The sequence below is a fragment of the Ranitomeya imitator genome, chromosome 5 (genome assembly GCF_032444005.1).
Source record: "Ranitomeya imitator isolate aRanImi1 chromosome 5, aRanImi1.pri, whole genome shotgun sequence".
NCBI lineage: Eukaryota > Metazoa > Chordata > Amphibia > Anura > Dendrobatidae > Ranitomeya > Ranitomeya imitator.
This window is the reverse complement of record NC_091286.1, coordinates 189,132,599-189,155,411: the sequence shown is the minus strand read 5'-3', so window position 1 is coordinate 189,155,411 and position 22,813 is coordinate 189,132,599. Positions and strand designations below refer to the sequence as shown.

Below are 22,813 nucleotides of genomic sequence, written 5' to 3'. Positions count from 1 at the left end.
ACACTCTTGATTATATATGTTTCATCTGTCTGTATGTATTTTTATAATAGTTTGTGTTTAATAAAGTATACTTTGGTTTTATATATGAATATGGATCTCTTCTTGCGGCAGTGTTTGATATAAGTCCGCTTTTGCTAGGACTATGTAAAATCATGTACAAAGTCTCTTAATTTCTGGTATACATGAGCAATGTTTATATTTTAACAAGAAAAAATTGCAGGGGTCAAAAGTTTTAATTTTTTTGCAACAATCCGTTAAAATCTATTGATTACAAACATTTTGCATACAATTTTTTTCAATATATAACCATTGGTTAGCTTTGGATTTTCAGCAATTTCATCATGAAAAGTGTTGACTTTAAAGTAAACTATAAATATCAGCAAGGATTTTTTTTATAATCTAAAGTATGTTTGCACAAATAGGTTATATAATCTAATCTAAAAGGTTATATAATAAATATCACAGTTGGTTTATATACAGCTGTTGTGTTAACATACCACCATAATAAATGGTAGGGGCACTTTTCAAGTTTGTTTAGAAAAAGGGCATTACATGTAGAATAGATTTCTAAAAATGAGATTTTATCTACTCATATCAAAAATCTGTTTAATGTCATGTTCCATAATCATGTCAGGTTTAATGTAAAAAATAAATAAATAAAATACTATTAGCAGAATAGCATAAAATCTAACCATATGCTTGTGTTTGTAATTTTGCAAAAAAACTCATATACCACTGTATAAAGTATAGCTGTAGCTATACTTCTCATGTCAGCAAGAACCTGCTTGTATCCAGCAGCCTTGTTTTCTAAATTACCAATATCTTTGTTCGAGCAGCAATAAAATGTAGCTCACCTATAAAAAGAATTCTTGTTTAGCAGTTTAAATGTCCACTATTGGACGGCCCCTTGCTAAATACTACAGTGCCCCATATAACCCCACCACATACTCACCTCCCGGGTTGGCGCCGGTCTGACGTGACATGATGCTGGCATTGCTGGGACGGTGCCGGTTTTGGAGGCGAGTATGTGTTTTTATTTTATATAGGGCGCTGTAGCATTTAAGAAGTGGTAGTCCAGTAGTGGACAAACCTTTTATTCTACTATAGTATAAGAGTTACATGCAGAAAACTGAAGCCAGTATTGCATCACTTTATTTTCAGTTTTGGGTTAGTGATTTACACAAGGACATCTCTATTCATGTAAAGTCGAATCTTCTTTGCCATCAGGATTGAACCTATTTAGTGTTAGACCATAATGAGCGGTAGCCTCAGCAACATCCGGGTCCGAAGAGACAAGAGGAACGTTTTGTCGACTGGTTCTGCTTTCCCTTTGACAATGGCTTGATAGTGCTGAAATGGCTGTGTGTGTTGAAGAACTTTGTCTCAGCTTTGACGGTATTGTGGGGAGTGAAGTACCAAATCCTAGGGCACTCTGGGCATCAAGTGAACCGTCAGGATCGACCATTGCATTAATTACTTAAAAAAAAAAAAAGAAAGTTATGTAGTTACATTTGTTAGTTATGTCAGATTCTATTTAGCAGTAAATGATCTTGATTCATTTAATACCAATAACAAAAGCAATTTAAGAAATTAGACCCATGGACCAGTGGCTGTGCCTTACTTCTGTGACATCAGCTTCATCATTTCCTGCGCTGAAAGTGTCAAAACAACGCATCTAGGATTTCTAAAAGGAAAAGGTTCATGCGTATTTTCCTTTGCATATAAAGCCAGTAATATTCACAAATGCTGATGAAAAAAAGTTTCAGAACAATATTGCCAGACTAACCTTTGTGTTTGGAAGGTTATTAAAAGGATCTATTCTAATTTACTGACATATTTAATTATCTAAACAGATTATAGTTCCAAAAAGAAAGGCAGCGCACTCCATGACCCTGATTCATAAAAGAAATACCAGAATTTTGACGCAAATTGCATTGAAAAAAAGTCGCTATTTTTTTGCGCAACATGTAGTGGGTCAACAGTTATGATAATTTAATTGCGTTCCATATGTGAACATATTCTTATAATTAGAGATCTTGTTGTGTTCAGAATTATCAAATCACATTTAGTTATGTTATATAGCAGTCTGTACACAGTAGCCATAATTTACAGTGATTCTGATTAACTCCATATAATATTTAGCTGTTCTAGTAGCATTTTCCTGACATTTACCAAGTTGCATTTTACAGCAAAATCTATGATCCGTAAACGGCTTATAACACAGCAAAGGGATCTCATTGTTGAAAGTTCTCAAGTCAGGAGAAGGGTACAAAAAAAATGACAAAGCATTAACTAAACCATGGAACACTGTGAAGGCGGTCATCAAGAAGTGGGTTAAATTAGGCACAACAGTGGCATTACCTAGGACTGGATGATAAAAAGAAAATTGTCTGGCTTGCGGGGTAGGTAGGCAAGAACGAAGCATCTTAAAAAGTCTGGCTATGCTGTGCCTAAATCTACATTAAGTGTTATGGCCTGATGAGCCAAAGGTTGAATTTTTTGGCCACAATTAATTTAAATAAATGTGTTGGGTGTAAAGCCAACCCTGATTTCTTGGCAGCGCAATATGAGGATTCACAAGTGTGCTGCTAAAGAGTGACTGCAGACACTCATGAATAACCTGGATAACCCCTTTAACAACACTGACATGTCGCTTTGCTTCTCCTTTCTTCCTCCGGAGATGTAAGAACAAAGCAGTCAGGATATTGACACATCTGAATTGACTAAATATTAACTTAAATACCTTGTAACTGTTTTTCTATTCGCTTCAGTTCTTGCAGTATTGATAAAATTTCCTGTTTAGAAAAACAAAACAAATTATTGAATATTCCATATACCGTATATACTCAAGTATAAGCCGAGATTTTCAGCCCCTTTTTTTGGGCTGAAAGTCCCCCTCTCGGCTTATACTCGAGTCATATAAGCGGGGGCCGGCAGGTGAGGGGGAGCGGGGGCTGTGTAGTTGTACTTACCTGCTCCCAGCGCGGTCCCTGCAGTCCCTGGCTTCCCCGGCGCTGCAGATTCTTCCTGTACTGAGTGGCCACATGGCACCATTCATTACAGAAATGAATATGCGGCTCCACCTCCCATAGGGTAGGAGCCGCATATTCATTGCTGTAAATGATCGGTAACTGTGACCGCTCAATTACAGGAAGAAGCTGCAGCACCGGGGAAGCCAGGGACTGCAGGGACCGCGCCAGGAGCAGGTGAGTATACGGGGAGGGGAGCGCAGCGCTATATTTACCTGCTCCTTGCTCCGGTGCGCCTCCCTCTGCAGCGTCCTCTAGCAGTGACGCTCAGGTTAGAGGGCGCTGTGACGTAGTCAGTGCGCGCCCTCTGCTGAGCGTCAGTGCTGGAGACGGAGCCGCACGAGGAGCAGGTAAATATTGAAAGCGCTGGCATCCTGAGCAAGAGAGGTGAGTATGTGATTTTTTTTTTATTGCAGCACCAGCAGCATTCTATATGGCACAGCATTATATATGGAGCATCTATGGGGCCATAATCAACGGTGCAGAGCAATATATATGGGCACAGCTTTATAAGGAGCATCTATGGGGCCATAATCAACGGTGCAGAGCAATATATATGGGGCACAGCTTTATAAGGAGCATCTATGGGGCCATAATCAATGGTGCAGAGCAATATATATGGGCCACAGCTTTATAAGGAGCATCTATGGGGCCATAATCAACGGTGCAGAGCAATATATATATGGCACAGCTTTATAAGGAGCATCTATGGGGCCATAATGAATGGTGCAGAGCATTCCATATGGCACAGCTTTATGTGGAGCATCTATGGGGCCATAATGAACGGTGCAGAGCATTATATATGGCGCAGCTTTATGTGGAGCATCTATGGGGCAATAATGAAATGTATGGAGCATTCTATATGGCACAGCTATATATGAAGCATCTATGGGGCCATAATGAACGGTGCAGAGCATTATATATGGCGCAGCTTTATATGGAGCATCTATGGGGCAATAATGAACAGTATGGAGCATCTATTTTTATTTTTGAAATTTACCAGTAGCTGCTGCATTTTCCACCCTAGGCTTATACTCGAGTCAATAAGTTTTCCCAGTTTTTTGTGGCAAAATTAGGGGGGTCGGCTAATACTCGGGTCGGCTTATACTCGAGTATATACGGTAATTAACACTACTGGATGATATCACAACATCTGGTACAAAAGTGTAATTGTTCTAAAACATTATTTTTTTGCTGATGTACGGTAATTGGGTAAACCAAATGGTTGCTAGGAGACCAAGGGTGAAAGTAGATTGCTAAGCGAAATTACTCTTCTTCAAAACACGCTTTACTGCTTGGGCCAGAATGTTAGATGTCTGCTACTAAAGTAATGTGAGATATCTTTATGCAGCATATTGACCATTTGTTTATGATTAGTGTTATAAGGAGGTAATAGGTCACAATTTGCCATTTGTTATTTTTATCTGAAAAGAGGGGTTTGCATAAAGCCCTAAATCAAGCAGTTCATTTAGCCATATATAGAAGACCACTGGAGTAACAGCATTTCAGGAAACTTCCATTAATAATCTGACTGAATTAACCCCTTACCTATCACCAGTACGCCTTTTAAAGGCGGCAGTTAAGGGTACTTATTCCTCAGTGCCGCATTTTAACGGCGCTGATAAATAAGGTTATAGCGCCCTCCAGAGTCGGAAAATCTCCGGGGTCTCGGCTAGACAATGGAGAATATGATTCGGGTCGGTTTTTACCAACTCAAGTGTTGAGATCACCGTTGTTCACGGAATAACGGCGATCACAAAGGAGAGAGAAGTTGAGATAACTGACCACCCCCCCCCCCCGCTTCCTGCGATGTCCCCCGGTCCCTCCGGCTGTGATCCCCAGCCTTTGGCGTCTTCATCCAGGAATCCAGGAAGAAAATGGCGGGCACATGCGCAGTGCACCTGCCGACATCTGCCGGCCGCCTCCCAGCAACAATAGACTTCTCCTATTGGCTTATTTTGATCACTGTGATATACCCTATCACAGTGACCAAAATAAAAAAATAGTAAATCAAACCTCCCTTTATCACCCCTTTAGTCAGGTAAAAATAATAAAATATTTTTTTTCCGATTAGGGATAGGGTTATGGTTGGGGTTATAGTTCGGGTTATAGCTAGGGTTAGGGTTGGGCTAGGGTTAGGGGCTATGGTTAGGGTTGGGGATAGAGATAGGGTTGGGGTTGTGGTGTTGGGGTTATGGTTCGGGTTGGGATTAGGGGTGTGCTGGGGTTGTGTTAGGGTTGGAGTTAGAATTGGGGGGGGGGGTTTCCACTGTTTAGGTACATCTCCAAACACGACATGGTGCCCGCCATTGATTCCAGCCAATTTTGCATTCAAAAAGTCAAACGGTGCTCCCTCTCTTCTGAGCCCTGCCATGCACCCAAACAGTGGCTTTTCCCCACATACGGGGTATCGGTGTACTCAGGAGAAATTGCACAACAAATTTTTGTGGTCCATTTTCTCCTGATTACCCATATGAAAATAAAAAAGTTTGGTTCCAAAGTAAGTTTTTTGTGAAAAAAGTAAAATGTTCATTTTTTTCCATCCACATTGCTTTAGTTCTCGTGAAGCACCTGGAGGGTTAATACATTTCTTGAATGTGGTTCTGCGCACCTTGAGGGATGCAGTTTTTAAAATGGTGTTATTTTGGGGTATTTTCTGTTATATTGACCCCCCAAACTCACATCAACCTCTTTAATGTCACTCCATAACACTTTTGGCCGCTGGCAGCTTTTTCGCTAAATGATGAGAATGGCTGCTATTAGATTAGAATACTGTGCGTCCACTGGTTGGTTTACTCTACACACTTTATATGTTACCAAAATGTACACATATTCCCCCCATAGCTCCCCTAGGAGCACTTCTAGGAAGTGCAGTTATCCATCAGGCAGTGGATCTCAGAGTGCCTTGATTCCAATCCAATTCCATCTATAGATTTGTCGATGACTATAAGAATTTTGTCCCTATTGGGATATACTGGACCTTGAAATAGTAAGCATACAGTGGATGTAGACATGGATTGACAATTACAAAGAGAAACCTACCGTGCATGACGTTTTTAATATAGGCACTTCACTCTCTGATCTTAGTTTTTTCTCTATCTCATCCCAATTCCTTTCTTTGTCTTTAAATAACAGTCTGAAATGGAAAGATAAAATGCATGTAAACAGTGCTCAATCATACTTTAAGTTTAACCCTCTAACGTGGTTGAAAAAAACATTTAATATATATAAATGTTAGAGTAGATACATAGTAAACATGTTAATGTTAGAATTAAACCAAGTGTAGTGTAAGCAAGTCCAGGAGGGTGGGAAAACTTATGCAGTTCTACGGTTGTGCCCATCTCTCAGGGTATTCCATAAATGTCTGAGGGATGTCAGCTCTTCCGTGATCCCTGTCTGACCTGAGGAGGTGGCCACCACAGCATCCTGATGGAAACTTGAATGAAAAGGCTGGTAAGTATGGAGGGGCTCTATTCATGGTAGGCAAGGTCTAGCTTGTGTCTCCCTTTCACACATTCTTTCCACAGAGATTCTTTATGGTTTAAAGGGGTTGTCAGAAACCTAACTGAATTTAATAGGATTATTTACTGTAAAAACTGAGCACTTTTCTAACATACATGAATTCAAAATCCCTGCCCTTCTCTCTCTATTCCAACAGAATACCTGTTTTTTTTTTCTTACATCCAATAACATTTCCTGTGATTCTCCCAGCATACACTGGGAATTCTCAAACGTAACTTCATCAGGGGGCTGGTGCAGTAATAACTGCCACAGCTGCGGTCCCCGATCAGAAACGGATCGTCATCTGAGACGGCCCTTTCAGGGACATGGCTTTTCTATTACTGAGCATGCTCCGGATGTCAATACTCACGCATGTTCAGTACGCTGTCCCTGTTCGCCACTGTGCTACTGTTACTGTGCACTGACAGTGCGCTCCCTCACCACCTCTAAAGAAAGCGATGTGTCGTCATGAGAGGGCTGGCTCATCGCTTCTCTTTAGAGCTCTTTGTAAGATTGCTACCTTCCAATAGGTGGCACTAGAGTTCTAGTTCTCATCCTCTCTGAAGAGACAATTTGCATAATTAGCATATTTCCTAGAGGAGCATTGCAGCTTTAAAGTCTCCTTATCTCGGCATGCTTAGCATGTCAATCCCAGCAAGGAGAAACGATATTTCTTGGATACTGCACAATAAAAGTAACAGTGGCGAGCAGGGACAGCATTCTGAACATGCCTGAGTATTGCCAACTTGTACATGGTCAGTATAGCAGAGGATAGCCAAGCTCCTCAAAGGGACGTCCCCTCATCAGATGCAAAAAAATACGAAGTTAGATTAGAGAGGGAAGAGAAGGGATATATTAATTGAAGCAGAGTGAAAAGTGCTTAGTTGTTTTTTTTTTTTTACAATAAATATATATTAATAATAAATTCAGTTGCGTTTTGGACAACCCCTTTAATAAAGTCTGATACTGCTAATCACATCCATTCCAATCATTCAGTAGTGTAGGAAACTGCATTTAGGAACATATCATTAAGAAATAGACAAATAAGGCTGCGCACTGGCAGGAGAAATGTATCATTGCTTGGTGCCTGTTCTAATCCTGTAATGGAGGGTGACGCTCAAGATTGCAGAATAGAGGTTTCTCCTACCTAGCGAATAGATGTTTACAGGGTTACGTTCGGTACATGGCAAGGGGTCGCCTGATGGGAACGTTTTATGCGATGGCCCGTTTACATACAGCATGCACAAAAGTGTAGTCTAACAACAGACCATAATTAAGTCTGCTACAACATTAAAGCACCACTCCAGTGTTTTCTTTATTGCACTGCTGGAATGGTGCTTTAAATGTAATTCCTCTGCCTGTCTCCTACTCACCTGCGCTGCCTTCATCCTTTTCCAGGGTTGCTCTTGTCGGTCTCTGAGGAAAAGTGACCTGCTGGCATCTCCAGTGTTTCATGGAGCAGCGTGGAAGGTCACCTTTCAGTAAAAGTCTATGAGCTTGTTACATAAATTCTGACTTCCAGGCAATGAGAAGCTACTGTCAAAAGATGGCGCTGTATGACTGGAGCGGTCCTAAGAAATGGTGAAGATGCCGGAGTATAGGACTTACATTTAAGGCACCACCCTAGCGCTGGACCCCCCCCCCCCCCCCCCGGAGTGGTGCTATAAGGTAAATCTTTAATCTAGCTGTGAAGCAATAAGGAAGCTTTTCGGTTCAGAAAGCTGGATGCCAACTACTGTGGAAACCATGATTGTTATGGCAGCAATATTGCTGTCATAGCTTTTTGAGAAAGAGATATAACCGTAGTTGAAAGAAAACATTATTTAAGGACCAAATAAACGCTCAGTGACGTACAGTGGGGCAAAAAAGTATTTAGTCAGTCAGCAATAGTGCAAGTTCCACCACTTAAAAAGATGAGAGGCGTCTGTAATTTACATCATAGGTAGACCTCAACTATGGGAGACAAACTGAGAAAAAAAAATCCAGAAAATCACATTGTCTGTTTTTTTAACATTTTATTTGCATATTATGGTGGAAAATAAGTATTTGGTCAGAAACAAACAATCAAGATTTCTGGCTCTCACAGACCTGTAACTTCTTCTTTAAGAGTCTCCTCTTTCCTCCACTCATTACCTGTAGTAATGGCACCTGTTTAAACTTGTTATCAGTATAAAAAGACACCTGTGCACACCCTCAAACAGTCTGACTCCAAACTCCACTATGGTGAAGACCAAAGAGCTGTCAAAGGACACCAGAAACAAAATTGTAGCCCTGCACCAGGCTGGGAAGACTGAATCTGCAATAGCCAACCAGCTTGGAGTGAAGAAATCAACAGTGGGAGCAATAATTAGAAAATGGAAGACATACAAGACCACTGATAATCTCCCTCGATCTGGGGCTCCACGCAAAATCCCACCCCGTGCGGTCAGAATGATAACAAGAACGGTGAGCAAAAATCCCAGAACCACGTGGGGGGACCTAGTGAATGAACTGTAGAGAGCTGGGACCAATGTAACAAGGCCTACCATAAGTAACACACTACGCCACCATGGACTCAGATCCTGCAGTGCCAGACGTGTCCCACTGCTTAAGCCAGTACATGTCCGGGCCCGTCTGAAGTTTGCTAGAGAGCATTTGGATGATCCAGAGGAGTTTTGGGAGAATGTCCTATGGTCTGATGAAACCAAACTGGAACTGTTTGGTAGAAACACAACTTGTCGTGTTTGGAGGAAAAAGAATACTGAGTTGCATCCATCAAACACCATACCTACTGTAAAGCATGGTGGTGGAAACATCATGCTTTGGGGCTGTTTCTCTGCAAAGGGGCCAGGACGACTGATCCGGGTACATGAAAGAATGAATGGGGCCATGTATCGTGAGATTTTGAGTGCAAACTTCCTTCCATCAGCAAGGGCATTGAAGATGACACGTGGCTGGGTCTTTCAACATGACAATGATCCAAAGCACACCGCCAGGGCAACGAAGGAGTGGCTTCGTAAGAAGCATTTCAAGGTCCTGGAGTGGCCTAGCCAGTCTCCAGATCTCAACCCTATAGAAAACCTTTGGAGGGAGTTGAAAGTCCGTGTTGCCAAGCGAAAAGCCAAAAACATCACTGCTCTAGAGGAGATCTGCATGGAGGAATGGGCCAACATACCAACAACAGTGTGTGGCAACCTTGTGAAGACTTACAGAAAACGTTTGACCTCTGTCATTGCCAACAAAGGATATATTACAAAGTATTGAGATGAAATTTTGTTTCTGACCAAATACTTATTTTCCACCATAATATGCAAATAAAATGTTAAAAAAACAGACAATGTGATTTTCTGGATTTTTTTTTCTCAGTTTGTCTCCTATAGTTTAGGTCTACCTATGATGTAAATTACAGACGCCTCTCATCTTTTTAAGTGGTGGAACTTGCACTATTGCTGACTGACTAAATACTTTTTTGCCCCACTGTATATGCGCAGTGTAGGGATGTTAACAATTAGAATCAAGTTGACTTAAATGGGAATTGTGCTTTCAACAAATTTAGCATAAATAAATAGTGCAAGTGAATATAAGAAACTTTGTGATTTTTTTTTTATCAGAGAATTCTTCTTTCTCCACTTTGAGACACTTGTTCCCCTCCACTTTTCATTATGAACTTTCAAGCACTCTGAAAAAACAACTCAATTTCATTTTGCCAGCACAGTGGCAGGGTATATCTCCTACACTATGGAGAGAGTAGGTGGGAGGAGTGTGGAACAGATGAAAAAAAAGCAGAAAATGAGAAACATAGAAAGCTACGCATGATATTTCTATCAAGTCTTTTACCTCACCCCCAGAGCTGCAGTCTAGTGATGAGAGAGTATACTCGTTGCTCAGGTGACCTCTGAGTATTTGTTACTGTTCGGAGATTAAGTTTTCATCGCCTCAGCTGAATGATTTACAGCTACTACCCAGGCTGAGTACATGTGGGGGTTGCCTGGTTGCTAGGGAATCCCCACATGTAATCAAGCAGGTTCCTAGCTGTAAATCATTCAGCTGCTGCAATGAAAGCTAAATCTCCGAGCAGTCATAAATACTCGGAGACCGTCCGAGCGTGCTCGAGAAAACCCAAACAACGAGTACACTCGCTCATCACTATTGCGGTCACATCTACACTGCTCAATACTGCTGTACAATTTCCTTCATGATGCTACTCCTTTTGTCTGTGCACTATCTAGGGCAGTGATGGCAAACATTTTTGAGATCGAGAGCCCAAACTGCAACCCAAAACCAACTTATTTATTGCAAACACAGCAATTTAACCTGTATACAGAGGTTGTAGTATACAGGTTGTAGTATACCTCTGTATACAGAGGTTGTATAAAAAGTTTAAAGAGCAAGCGAGGGCAGCAGAGAGCAGCTGAGGACAGAAGCATGGGTACCAGACTGCACATATAAAGGAATACATGTCCTATCCTGGTATATGCCCCTCATCCTAGTATTTGCACCCTCATCCTGGTATTTGCTTTTCCCCCAATCCATGTATATAATCCTCATCCATGTATATGTTCCCTATCCTAGTATATGCACTCCAATCTTTGCATATGCTCCCCCAATCTAATATAAACTCCCCCAAATCCATGTGTATGCTCCCCTATCCTTGTATATGCTCCCCCAATCCATGTACAGTGCCTTGTGAAAGTATTCGGCCCCCTGGAACTTTTCAACCTTTTCCCACATATCATGCTTCAAATATAAAGATACCAAATGTAAATTTTTGGTGAAGAATCAACAACAAGTGGAACACAATTGTGAAGTTGAACAAAATGTATTGGTTATTTTACATTTTTGTAGAAAATCAAAAACTGAAAAGTGGGGCGTGCAATATTATTCTGCCTCTTTAACTTAATACTTTTTTGCGCCACCTTTTGCTGCGATTACAGCTACAAGTCGCTTGGGGTATGTCTATCAGTTTTGTACATCGAGAGACTGAAATTCTTGCCCATTCTTCCTTGGGAAACAGCTCGAGCTCAGTGAGGTTTGATGGAGATTGTTTGTGAACAGCAGTTTTCAGCTCTTTCCACAGATTCTCGATTGGATTGAGGTCTGGACTTTGACTTAGCCATTCTAACACCTGGATATGTTTATTTGTGAATCATTCCTTTGTAGATTTTGCTTTATGTTTGGGATCATTGTCTTGTTGGAACACAAATCTCCATCAGTCTCATACCCTAGTAATTGCAGCCCAATCCATGTATATGCCCCCATCCTGGTATATGCTCCCCCATCCTGGTATATGCCCCTCCAATCCATGTATTTTATCCCCCATCCATGTATATGTTGCACCAATTCATGTACATGTTCCCCCAGCCTAGTATAGCTCCCCCATCCCAGTATATGCTTCTCCATCCTAGTATTTGCTGTTCCATCCTTGTATATGCTCCGCAATCCATTTATATGCTCCCCCAACCTGGTATATGCTTCCCCATCCTGGTATACGTCCCTCCATCCTGGTATATGCCATTCATCCTGGTATATGCTCCCCCCATCCTGATATTTGCTACAATCCATGTATTTGATCCCCATCCATGTATATGTTGCCCCAATTCATGTATATGCTCCCCCATCCTAGTATATACTACCCATCCTAGTATATGCTACTCCATCCTTGTAAATGCATCCCCACCCTAGTATATGCTCCCCTAATCAATGTTCACGCTCCCCCAATCCATGTCTATGCTCCCTCATCCTTGTATGCTTCCCTATCCTGATATATGCCCTTCATCCAGGTATGTGAATCTCCATCCAGGTATATGCACCACCAACCTGGTATATGCTGCTCTCAATCCTTGTATTTGACCCCCATTCATGTCTATGCTGCCCCAATTCATGTCTATGCTGCCCCAATTCATGTATATGCTCTCCCACCCTAGAATATGTTGCTCCATCCTTGTATATGTTCCCCCAATCCATGAATATGCTCCCCCATCCTTGTATATGTTCCTGCATCTTTGTATATGCTCCCCCAATCCTTGTATGCTTCCCCATTCTGGTATATGCTCTCCCAATCCATGTATATGCTCCACAATCCTGGTATATATGTCCTTATCTTTGTAAAATGTCACCCCATCATTGTATATGTGCCTCCATCCTGCCGGTGTGGCTGTTCAATGCATAGAAAGAAAGAAATATATAATAAACACTGGTACTCACCTTCCTTCCTTCCTCTCTCCTGGGGTGCTGCATCATGTTCTGAAGCTATAAAGGCACAGATGATTGGCCTCGGGGAGACCAAAACATCCAACACCGCGGAGACACCATCACGTGTTTCTCAACGCAGTGATTCCAGAACACTGCCCCCATCCCTTATGGGAAATATGCAGATGCATGTAAAGAAGCTGCGGAGACACCATCACGTGTTTCTCGACGCAAGCAGTGAATAGCCAGGCCTTTCCCCGGGAAGGAACAACCACGGGAAGGGCAGCATCCTATGAAGGAAAGCCACCTATGCCAAGCATGGTATCCATCCACAGACAGCTGTTTCAGGGTTTTTGCCCCTCATCAGTGTGGAGCCTGGCTATTCATTGCTTGCGTTGAAAAACACGTGATGGTGTCTCCGCAGCTTCTTTACATGCATCTGCATATTTCCCATAAGGGATGGGGGCAGTGTTCTGGAATCACTGCGTTGAGAAACACGTGATGGTGTCTCCGCGGTGTTGGATGTTTTGGTCTCCCCGAAGCCAATCATCTGTGCCTTTATAGCCTTTTTACTAGGCACTGCTCCTAATAGCCAGATTCCTACTCCACACTGATGAGGGGCAAAAACCCCGAAACAGCTGTCTGTGGATGGATACCATGCTTGGCATAGGTGGCTTTCCTTCATAGGATGCTGCCCTTCCCGTGGTTGTTCCTTCCCGGGGAAAGGCCTGGCTATTCACTGCTTGCGTCGAGAAACACGTGATGGTGTCTCCGCAGCTTCTTTACATGCATCTGCATATTTCCCATAAGGGATGGGGGCAGTGTTCTGGAATCACTGTGTTGAGAAACACGTGATGGTGTCTCCGCGGTGTTGGATGTTTTGGTCTCCCCGAGGCCAATCATCTGTGCCTTTATAGCCTTTTTACTAGGCACTGCTCCTAATAGCCAGATTCCTACTCCACACTGATGAGGGGCAAAAACCCCGAAACAGCTGTCTGTGGATGGATACCATGCTTGGCATAGGTGGCTTTCCTTCATAGGATGCTGCCCTTCCCGTGGTTGTTCCTTCCCGGGGAAAGGCCTGGCTATTCACTGCTTGCGTCGAGAAACACGTGATGGTGTCTCCGCAGCTTCTTTACATGCATCATGTTCTGAAGCTGGCAGCCAATTTCAGCGCCCAAGTGACTGGGGTGTCAGCTGCTGGCCTCTGATTGGCCATCAGCATGTATTGTGGCGTACGGACGCATGCAATACACTTCAGCTGGATGTGTGTCTGAGGACGCAGATCCATTTGAAGGGCTGGCATCGCCGGATTCCTCATCCACCGGCCCTGGTTCACTGATGCGGAACGGCGATTATGTGTGTGCCCACAAAGAAGGCTCTGCGTGCCCTCTCTGGCACATGTGCAATAGGTTTGCCACCGCTGATCATGGGAATGAAGAGCTGAAAACCTCTGTGTGCCGTGTATAGGAGACATCATAGCAGGTAGTCTCCTCTCACAAGTTCAGAGTGGATTGCAAATTAGAAATACATCATGCAGAGGAGAAAACTGGTGAAGATGCAGGACAGAAGTAATATAATCGCCAAAAATAGTATTATTCCTCATGTACACACACAGAGGACTGTTTATTCTGAAAAGTTACCTGAACATTTTGTTACTCATTAACCCTCCGTCACGTACAACTGATCTGACAGGCGCTTCTCTTTTACTTTCATTTCTCCTTCCTCACCAGATTGTGAGGAAACCCCCTCCCCTCCAGGTAGTCTCCTGTCTCTTGAAGGTCTGTGAAACCTGATATCACAGTTGGATTTCAGAGCTTCAGGGGAGAGGATATAGCTGCACAGATCTCTCAGGCTCATTGTATGTGAATACGTCACATTCAGTAAGGTTGGTATTTTATGTTTTTATTCATCACAATAGTTTATTTAGCTTGTTTTATGAATGTATAGCACAAAATGTGAGGATATTTCATAGAAATAAGGGAGATTTTATAAAAGAAAGTGTGCTGCTCAGGCATATACAGTAGTTCCCTAACATATTCCTTCTCTTGCTTCAGATTATCTGCTGAAATGGAGAGGAAAATGTACAATTTATCCAAACAACTTGATGTTGAGGAAGTAACAAACATGCTGTTAGATGATAGAGACCTCACACTGAATGAGGATTTAGGACAGGAAAGTGAGATTGATTCTCATGATGAGGTGGAAGAATGTGTCCTGGATTCTGAAACAGATGGTGACAGTGGTGAGGATGAAGAAGTTGGATCATATTATATTGGAAAAGATAAAAATACTAAATGGAACAAGAAGCCATTCCAGAAAAAACGTAGGGAACCTTTAAACATTATTACTCACCTTCCTGCAGTAATAGGAACTGCACGTAATGCAAAAACTGCAGTTGAATGCTGGAACAGTATATTTACAGATGACATTCTGGACTCTATTGTCACATATACCAACCAATATATAGACATTATAAAGGACAAGTACATCTGCAACAGAACCATCAAGCCCACAGATGAAATAGAACTGCGTGCTTTTTTTGGATTACTGTACCTTGCAGGAGCTTATAGGGCAAATAGACAAAGTTTGGAGGAACTTTGGGGTAAAGATGGGGATGGAGTTGAAAAATTTAGCCTTGTTATGTCCATAAACAGATTCAAGATTCTAATTCGTTGCCTTCGGTTTGACGACAGAACTACCCGAACCGAACGCAAAACACATGACCGACTTGCTCCAATTCGTGATATATTTCAAAGATTTGTTGTAAACTGTAAACAAAGTTATTACCCTGGAGAGAATCTCACTATTGACGAAATGCTCCCTGGTTTTCGTGGTAGATGTGCCTTTCGTCAATATATTCCATCAAAGCCAAACAAATATGGAATAAAAATTTATGCCCTTGTTGATGCCAGTAAGACCTACACTTACAACCTGGAAATTTATGCAGGAAAACAACCAGAAGGTCCTTACTGTGTGAGCAACAAACCCATTGATGTTGTAAAAAGACTGGCTGAACCCTTATTTGGATCGGGTCGCAATATTACAGCTGACAATTGGTTTACAAGTTGTGATCTGATTGATTATCTGAAAATTCAGAAGCTGTCATATGTGGGAACTGTAAGAAAAAACAAAAGGGAATTGCCGCCACAGTTTGTAAGTGTGAAAGAGAGACAACAGTACAGCAGTATGTTTGCATTCCATAATGGAAAGGCTTTAGTTTCCTATGTACCACATGCCAAAAAAATCGTACTTCTTCTATCAACACTTCATGATGATGCTGCCATCGATCCTGGGACTGGGGCAGAAAAAAACCCGGAGATAATTACATTTTACAATGCCACCAAAGGGGGTGTGGATACAGCAGATCAGATGTGCTCCACTTTCAACGTCAGCAGAAACATCAAACGCTGGCCAATGGTCATATTTTTTGCTATGTTGAATTTGGGTGGTATAAATTCACAAGTAATTTATCTTGAAAACAAGCTTGAACCACTCCGTAGACGATTGTATCTGAAAAAATTGGCCCATGAACTAGTACTTGGAGAGCTACGCAGGAGAAGCGTGAAAACAATCGGTATCCCCTCTCGCCTTCAAGTTCAGCTCAAAAGGTTCCGCCCAGAAGATGATGGTGAAAAGTCACCATCTGCACCACCTCACAAAAGAAGGAGATGCACCACCTGCCAAACGGAAAGCGGAACCAGAAGGCTTTCAAATTATGAAGGTCTCAAATGTCATAAAGCAATTTGCCTGACACATGCAAAAATGGTGTGTAATTCTTGCTATTTGCTCTGCAAGTGTGACTTTTCTGGGGAAACCTCAGCATCTACTTCTGATTGAATATGTTTTTAATAGTACTTAAGGTACCTTAAAATTAAGTTTGTGTTCAAAAATTTTCTTTGTACATTTTTTTTGAGAGAGTCGAACTGGGGACTATTTGGCGGGAGTTTTGAAAAGTTTGTATTTCATAGTTATTAGTTTTATGTTAAGTAAATGTTTTTTTTTGCAACTGATTATGTGTAGTCTCTTTTATTACATCCCTATGAAGGTCACTGATCACTTTTAGTGCACTGAAATTGCAAACATTAGATATTATAGGTATTTTTCCAGCAGGCGCCTGACAGGCACATTGTATGTGAATTCGTTAGTCCGAATATTGTATGTGACGGAGGGTTAAATGTAATTTATGCACAACGTACTGATAAAAATAAGATTAACATATCCTACCTTATTTTATTTGCTGTTTTGTCAATGGTTTGTCGAATTTTCCGAGAAAATTGGAATACAGAAGAAAGCAGTAGATTATCGCCCATTACCTAAAGTTAAATAATAAGCACATTACTAGACTCAGCCTGACTTATATTCTTTTGAGCAATGGTGGTTGCTTCTAACCAATAGATCAACATAAATCCTACATATATCTCTAGTTTATCCATCAGGTCAATGCTTGTTCACCTCTTACATACAGCGGTCATGTGCTAAAACTGGAATATGAGCTGAGCCTGCTTCGTACTGTGGTACATTGCTACCGCCAAATAACAGTTAATTTGATTGGAAGAAATTCCAATTGCAGCAGTATAACCTCTTAAATGTCATTGCCAAAAGTGACAGCAGCATTCGAAGAGAGTCTGTCTCCTTACAAAACCTAAATTGAACCATTTAGATATTTACATAGCGGAATTAGGCCCTACAGAAATCATACATGTTCCATGCTTGTATCATAAATTGTTTTGTTTTTTATAAAATGCAAGTAATTCGATATGTAAACTAAGGGGCTTTGGTGCACCATTGGCGTGGTCGATAATAGTTTAGTTCAATAGTATGTTATTTCAACATCGGATTAGTATACAGTGCCCATTTTCTTCACTTCCTAAAAGGCAAATGTCATAGAAAATATTAAAATCACTATGACTCTGTAGTGAAGGAGTATTCTCCAACCTTCCTCCTCCCATTCTCTCCATTGCAGAACGAAACAAGAGAAGTGAACCATCCTAATTTAAAATGTGTAAAATCCTTTTGAAGGTCAGGTGACTAATAGAAGGTGCCTTTTGTGAGAAAGACTGATTTAGAATGGACAGATAATTAGACAAAGGTCTTTTCAGACCACAATAGGGTATATGTGTTTAAGAATAGACACAGAAGTGGAAGAACACTTTTGTCCTTAAGAAATACATTTTCCCTTCAAAGTAAGTGTTCTACATTTACACTAGACGATTTTTGGCCCTGTAAGGGAAATAATGCATCTTTGGCAGACATAACTCTGAAAGAAAAATATGAAATATCAAAGTTTGCATGGATCCGATAGTAATGAAACATACATTTTCGGCCTCAGAGCTAATAGGGAAAGAATATGCATGTTTTATCATAACTGTAGCCCCAAATCTATAATGACCAAATAACTGACAACAGCCATGCCATGTTTATTGAAATGCCCTATGCGAAGTGCTCTCCTTCAGCTAAGTGGAATAGTCTCTCAATTGATGTAGTAAGTTCTCTTGTTATTCCCTTTTATTTCGTGTAACTGTATATGCTGTACTGCTTTGTCCTCTTGGTAAAATCTTTTGTGTATTTTTCATAAATACTGCCTCCATTTAGATTAAATATAAAATGTAATACTTCTGTTCTTTTTGTTCTGTAAACCGCGCCTTGAAGCTATAAACTACCTACCAGGCCTCCAATCAGCCTGTGTATAATAAAAAATGACAGGTGGTGGCGGCTAGTATTGCTGGGGTTTTCGTGGAGTTAACAGTGATCGTACAGGGGTATGTACATATTCCATGTGTTGGAATCGGAGGTGTATATAACATAGGCTCTCTGTTAGTTGCCTGATAATTGGCCTATTAGTGGTGACAGCCTGCGGCCTCCTCCATTAATCGTTGGCCACTCTTGTAATTGTCCGGACGATAGAGGGCAGCAAAGAGCTGTTGAACACAAGATCACAGCGGGTGGTACTGCGTGACCTTCCCAGACTGTGATAATTGTGACATGAGAAGGGACCCTTCAGATATGAGAGACCTGCAAGAGAAGAGTGGTCTAAAATTCCAGTTGAGAGGTGTAAGAAGCTTATTGGTGGTTATAGGAAGCAATCGATTCTAGATATTTATTCCAAAATGTGTGCAAACAAATATTAAATTGAGGATACCAACAATTTTGTCCAGCCCACTTTTGGGGTTTTGTGAGAAATAATGTTCAATTTGCCCTTTTTTTAATCAATTTTTTTGTGTTGTAACAATAGTCACAGATGAAATAAACATGTTTAACCCCTTCACACCCGGGCCATTTTCCATTTTTTGCATTTCTGCTTTTAGCTTACCTCCTTCCCACAGCTGATATGTGCTGGAAAGATGTGGGCTCAGAGCCGGAGCCCACATCAATGGGGGAAACCCGAGATGCACCATATATGTACTGCGCATATCGTGAAGGGGTTCACAAAATGTGTGTAATTGCAATAATTTTTTGGGAGAAATAATTTATTTTCTGGAACAATTTCAAGGGTGTCATCACTTTCATTCACTGTATATTTTTTTCACATAAGAATCTCTCTATACTTCCCATCATACATAGTCTGATTATACATCTGATTATTTATGGTTCATGGTGTCCCTCCTCCTCTGTCTCCATTTTTATTGCGGTTTTTATCCTTGATATATTTGTTTTTGTTATTTCATGTCAATTGGTGTTCTATTAATAAAGTATTCAGTTAGCATTTTTGTTTGTTATTTGTTTATTCAATGCAGAAAATATAAATATCTTTGTACCGTGTTAGCCAGTAGATAGAAAAATATTTAGAATTGAGAGTCCTCAGTGGTTGATACCTTTTAATGGCTAACTGAAAGATGGTAACAAATTGCAAGCTTTCAAGACTACAAAATCTGAAGAGTCACATATTTATTCACAGCACAGCAGAAAGATAATGCAATGGATGACAAGTGACGTGAAGCAGAGTAATCATTATTATATTTTTCCCCTCTTTCATAATGGTAGCTCTGCTTCACGTCACTTGCCTTATCCATTGCATTATCTTTCTGCTGTGTTGTGAATAAATATGTGACTCTTCAGATTTTGTATTAGTCTTTGCCTGATGAAGAGACCGGAGTAGTTTTCAAAGCTTGCAATTTACCATCTTCTCAGCTAGCCATTAAAAGGTATCAACCACTGAAGACTCAATTGTAAATATTTTTTATTCAATGCAGTCATTTAAGTTTTATGAAATCTGTCTTTGTATGAAATAATAATCATTTACACAACATTCATAATACTATTGGTTATCAGTCCCTTTGTATACTAAATAGGTGGACCATTATATTAACTTGGCTCTGCACCTAAAAGCAGATTCATTAATGCCCAGACAGTAAACTGTTGTTTTTGGTCGTTCATTAATATATTTACAGAGTTACCCAATTTTACATGAAAATGTATTTGGTCTTTAAGCTATAAACTGCTTCGTAAAGCAAATACTTTAAGTTTTCCTTAATATTAAAGGCTTGTACACTTAAACTTACTTCATCTCTGCTCCAAGTTTTCCTTCTAGTGATGGCTGGAGGTTCATGGGTTTCCTTCGGCGGAGGTTTTGACTCATTTCCCTGAAAAGATGCCTCAGGTTTAAACATATTTGAAGGAGGAATCTTCCGAAAGTTTAGGCTTTCGTCAAAAACACGATCTACAAGCTAATAAGACGACAGCAAAGGTATTAGATGTATTTTTTAAAATCAATTGCAAGTTGTAAAATTTACAGAGGTCAAACAGATTGTCAGTACGGTATTTTTTATCTTATATTAATAGGAAATAATTCAAATGCTGCGGTTAGATGCAGATTCCGTGTAGATTCCGCACCAAATATTTCCAGAAAAATATTTCCATTAAAGTGAATGCAAATTTAAAAAAAAATAATATATATATATATATATATATATCTATCTATCTATCTCTATTATATAATTGTCTAAGGGTCACCTCCGTCTTTCTGTCTGTCTGTCACGGATATTTATTGGTCTAACACTAACATCCCCCGTAATCCGAACCTCGCACCTCCGTCTCCAAGACTTCTCTCGTGCTGCGCCAGCTCTCTGGAATGCACTTCCCCAGACAATCAGACTGATACCTAGCCCCGACCTATTCAAGCACACTTTAAAAACCCATCTCTTCAAACAAGCCTACCACATCAACTACTCAGTAAACTAACTTTGTCCTGTTCCCTCCTTCCAAATATTATCTGCATGTGAATCTGCACCCTACTATTCATCTGTCTCCACACCCTCCATGCACATGATAACTGCACTTGATACTTGACTATTGCACTTAAACACACGGGCTGATGACCGGATCATGCAGCTTTATATGAAAATCCCTATCTATATATATAATTGTCTAAGGGTTTTTCCGTCTGTCTGTCTTTCTGTCTGTCTGTCCAGGAAATCCCGCGTCTCTGATTGGTCGAGGCCGCCAGGCCTCGACCAATCAGCAACGGGCACAGTATCGACGTAGAAATCCCGCGTCTCTGATTGGTCGAGGCCGCCAGGCCTCGACCAATCAGCAACGAGCACAGCGACGATGATGTCATAAAGGATGTAGAAATCCCACGTTTCTGATTCAGCGACGGGCACAGTATCGACGTAGATGTCATAATGGTTGCCATGGCGACGATGATGTCATAAAGGTTGCCTCGACCAATCAGCGACGGGCACAGTCTGCCGCGAATTCTGGAATCATCATTGTCCATATACTACGGGGACATGCATATTCTAGAATACCCGATGCGTTAGAATCGGGCCACAATCTAGTTTATTATAATTGCCAGACCTGAAATAACAAGCACTTTTCACCTATTGTGTCCCCCCATATTTCCTTGTAGATTGTAAGCTTGCGAGCAGGGACCTCACCCCTAATGTCACTGTTTAAATTGTCCAAAAGAAAGAGAGAAAAGAAGCGCAATAAATGTGCACACTCAGCTGTGATTAGAAAATGTGAACAATGCTTTATTGAGGCCGAAAAACACAGTGCCTATACATATAAAAACATTTAAAACAGTATGTAAAAACATACCCAAACATATCACTACCGTACCCTCTGGATAAAGGAGTACGGTCAAAAAGCAGACCCCATAGGGAGAAATAGACTCAAGACTAGATGGTGAGTATATAGAAAAGATGTTTTAATAAATGGTGCACACAAAATGCTGCAGGGCACGAAAATCAAGGCTTACCAATGGTAAAAGATATAATGAAATAAAGCGCTGTCACAGCTGGTGTCGGATTCACTAGATGGAAGCTAAGTTGACTTAGTGAGTAAAGCAAGAGCTATACAAAGCTGTGACACTGCTGGGAATTGCCCCGCCACAATGCCTACAGCATATCGTGTGCACAATGCTAGCAGCACAATAACAAAATAACAGCGTAAATAATAATGCTCACTAGTCTGAATGGGGCCCACTGGCTCCCAAGACTAAATGGTGAGTGTATGAGAAAAAAAAACAAAACATTGTAATAGACAGTGCACACAAAATGCTGCAAGGCATAAGGATCAGGGCTTTCCAATAGAGAAAATATAATAAAATAACATACTGCCACAGCTAGTGCATGATTCACTGAATGGAGGCTCAGCTGACTAAACAATGAAGCTGAAGTTTTAACAAAGCTGTGACACTGCTGGGAATAGCCCCGCCAGAGTGCCTGCAGCACACCGTGTGCACAATGCTAGAAGCACATTAACATGATGACAGCATAAATGGTGATACTCACTAGTCTGTATGGGGCCCACTGGCTCCCTACGCGTATCGCTACTCACGGTAGCTTCGTCAGGGGAAGTGATGGACTGTCAGTCCTGTCAGGTATATATGTCATAAGTGCACTTATGTGATTAGTCAATTGACTGCCGGCACCTGCGTCCGGCAGACATTGACCTATGAGAACAGTCTGTCAGAATAAATCAGGGGAATCCACATGATGTAATGAAAGTCCCAGTACGGCGGTCAGAGGACAAATAAAAAGCGCAGGTGCCGGCTTTCCCAGCAGTGTCACAGCTATGTTAAAACTTCAGTTTCATTGTTTAGTCAGCTGAGCCTCCATTCAGTGAATCATGCACTAGCTGTGGCAGTGTGTTATTTTATTATATTTTCT

The 22,813-nt window shown here is 41.1% G+C and overlaps 1 protein-coding gene across 8 annotated transcripts in view; it reads right to left on the bottom strand.

Moving 5' to 3' along the window:
• Positions 1-214: 214 nt before the first annotated feature.
• CEP170 (centrosomal protein 170) overlaps positions 215-22,813 on the bottom strand; it is a 303,057-nt gene continuing 280,458 nt past the window's right edge. For 6 of the 8 annotated variants that reach the window (XM_069769419.1, XM_069769426.1, XM_069769420.1 and 3 more), the window contains exons 14-18: positions 20,201-20,365; positions 16,926-17,014; positions 6,072-6,165; positions 2,744-2,795; positions 215-1,476 (exon numbers count right to left, since the gene is read on the bottom strand). In XM_069769419.1, coding sequence (XP_069625520.1) covers positions 1,193-1,476; positions 2,744-2,795; positions 6,072-6,165; positions 16,926-17,014; positions 20,201-20,365 — 684 coding nt within the window. In that variant the 3' untranslated portion in view covers positions 215-1,192. The remainder of the gene's footprint in view (positions 1,477-2,743; positions 2,796-6,071; positions 6,166-16,925; positions 17,015-20,200; positions 20,366-22,813) is intronic. The other 2 variants (XM_069769421.1, XM_069769423.1) reach the window with 1 other exon arrangement.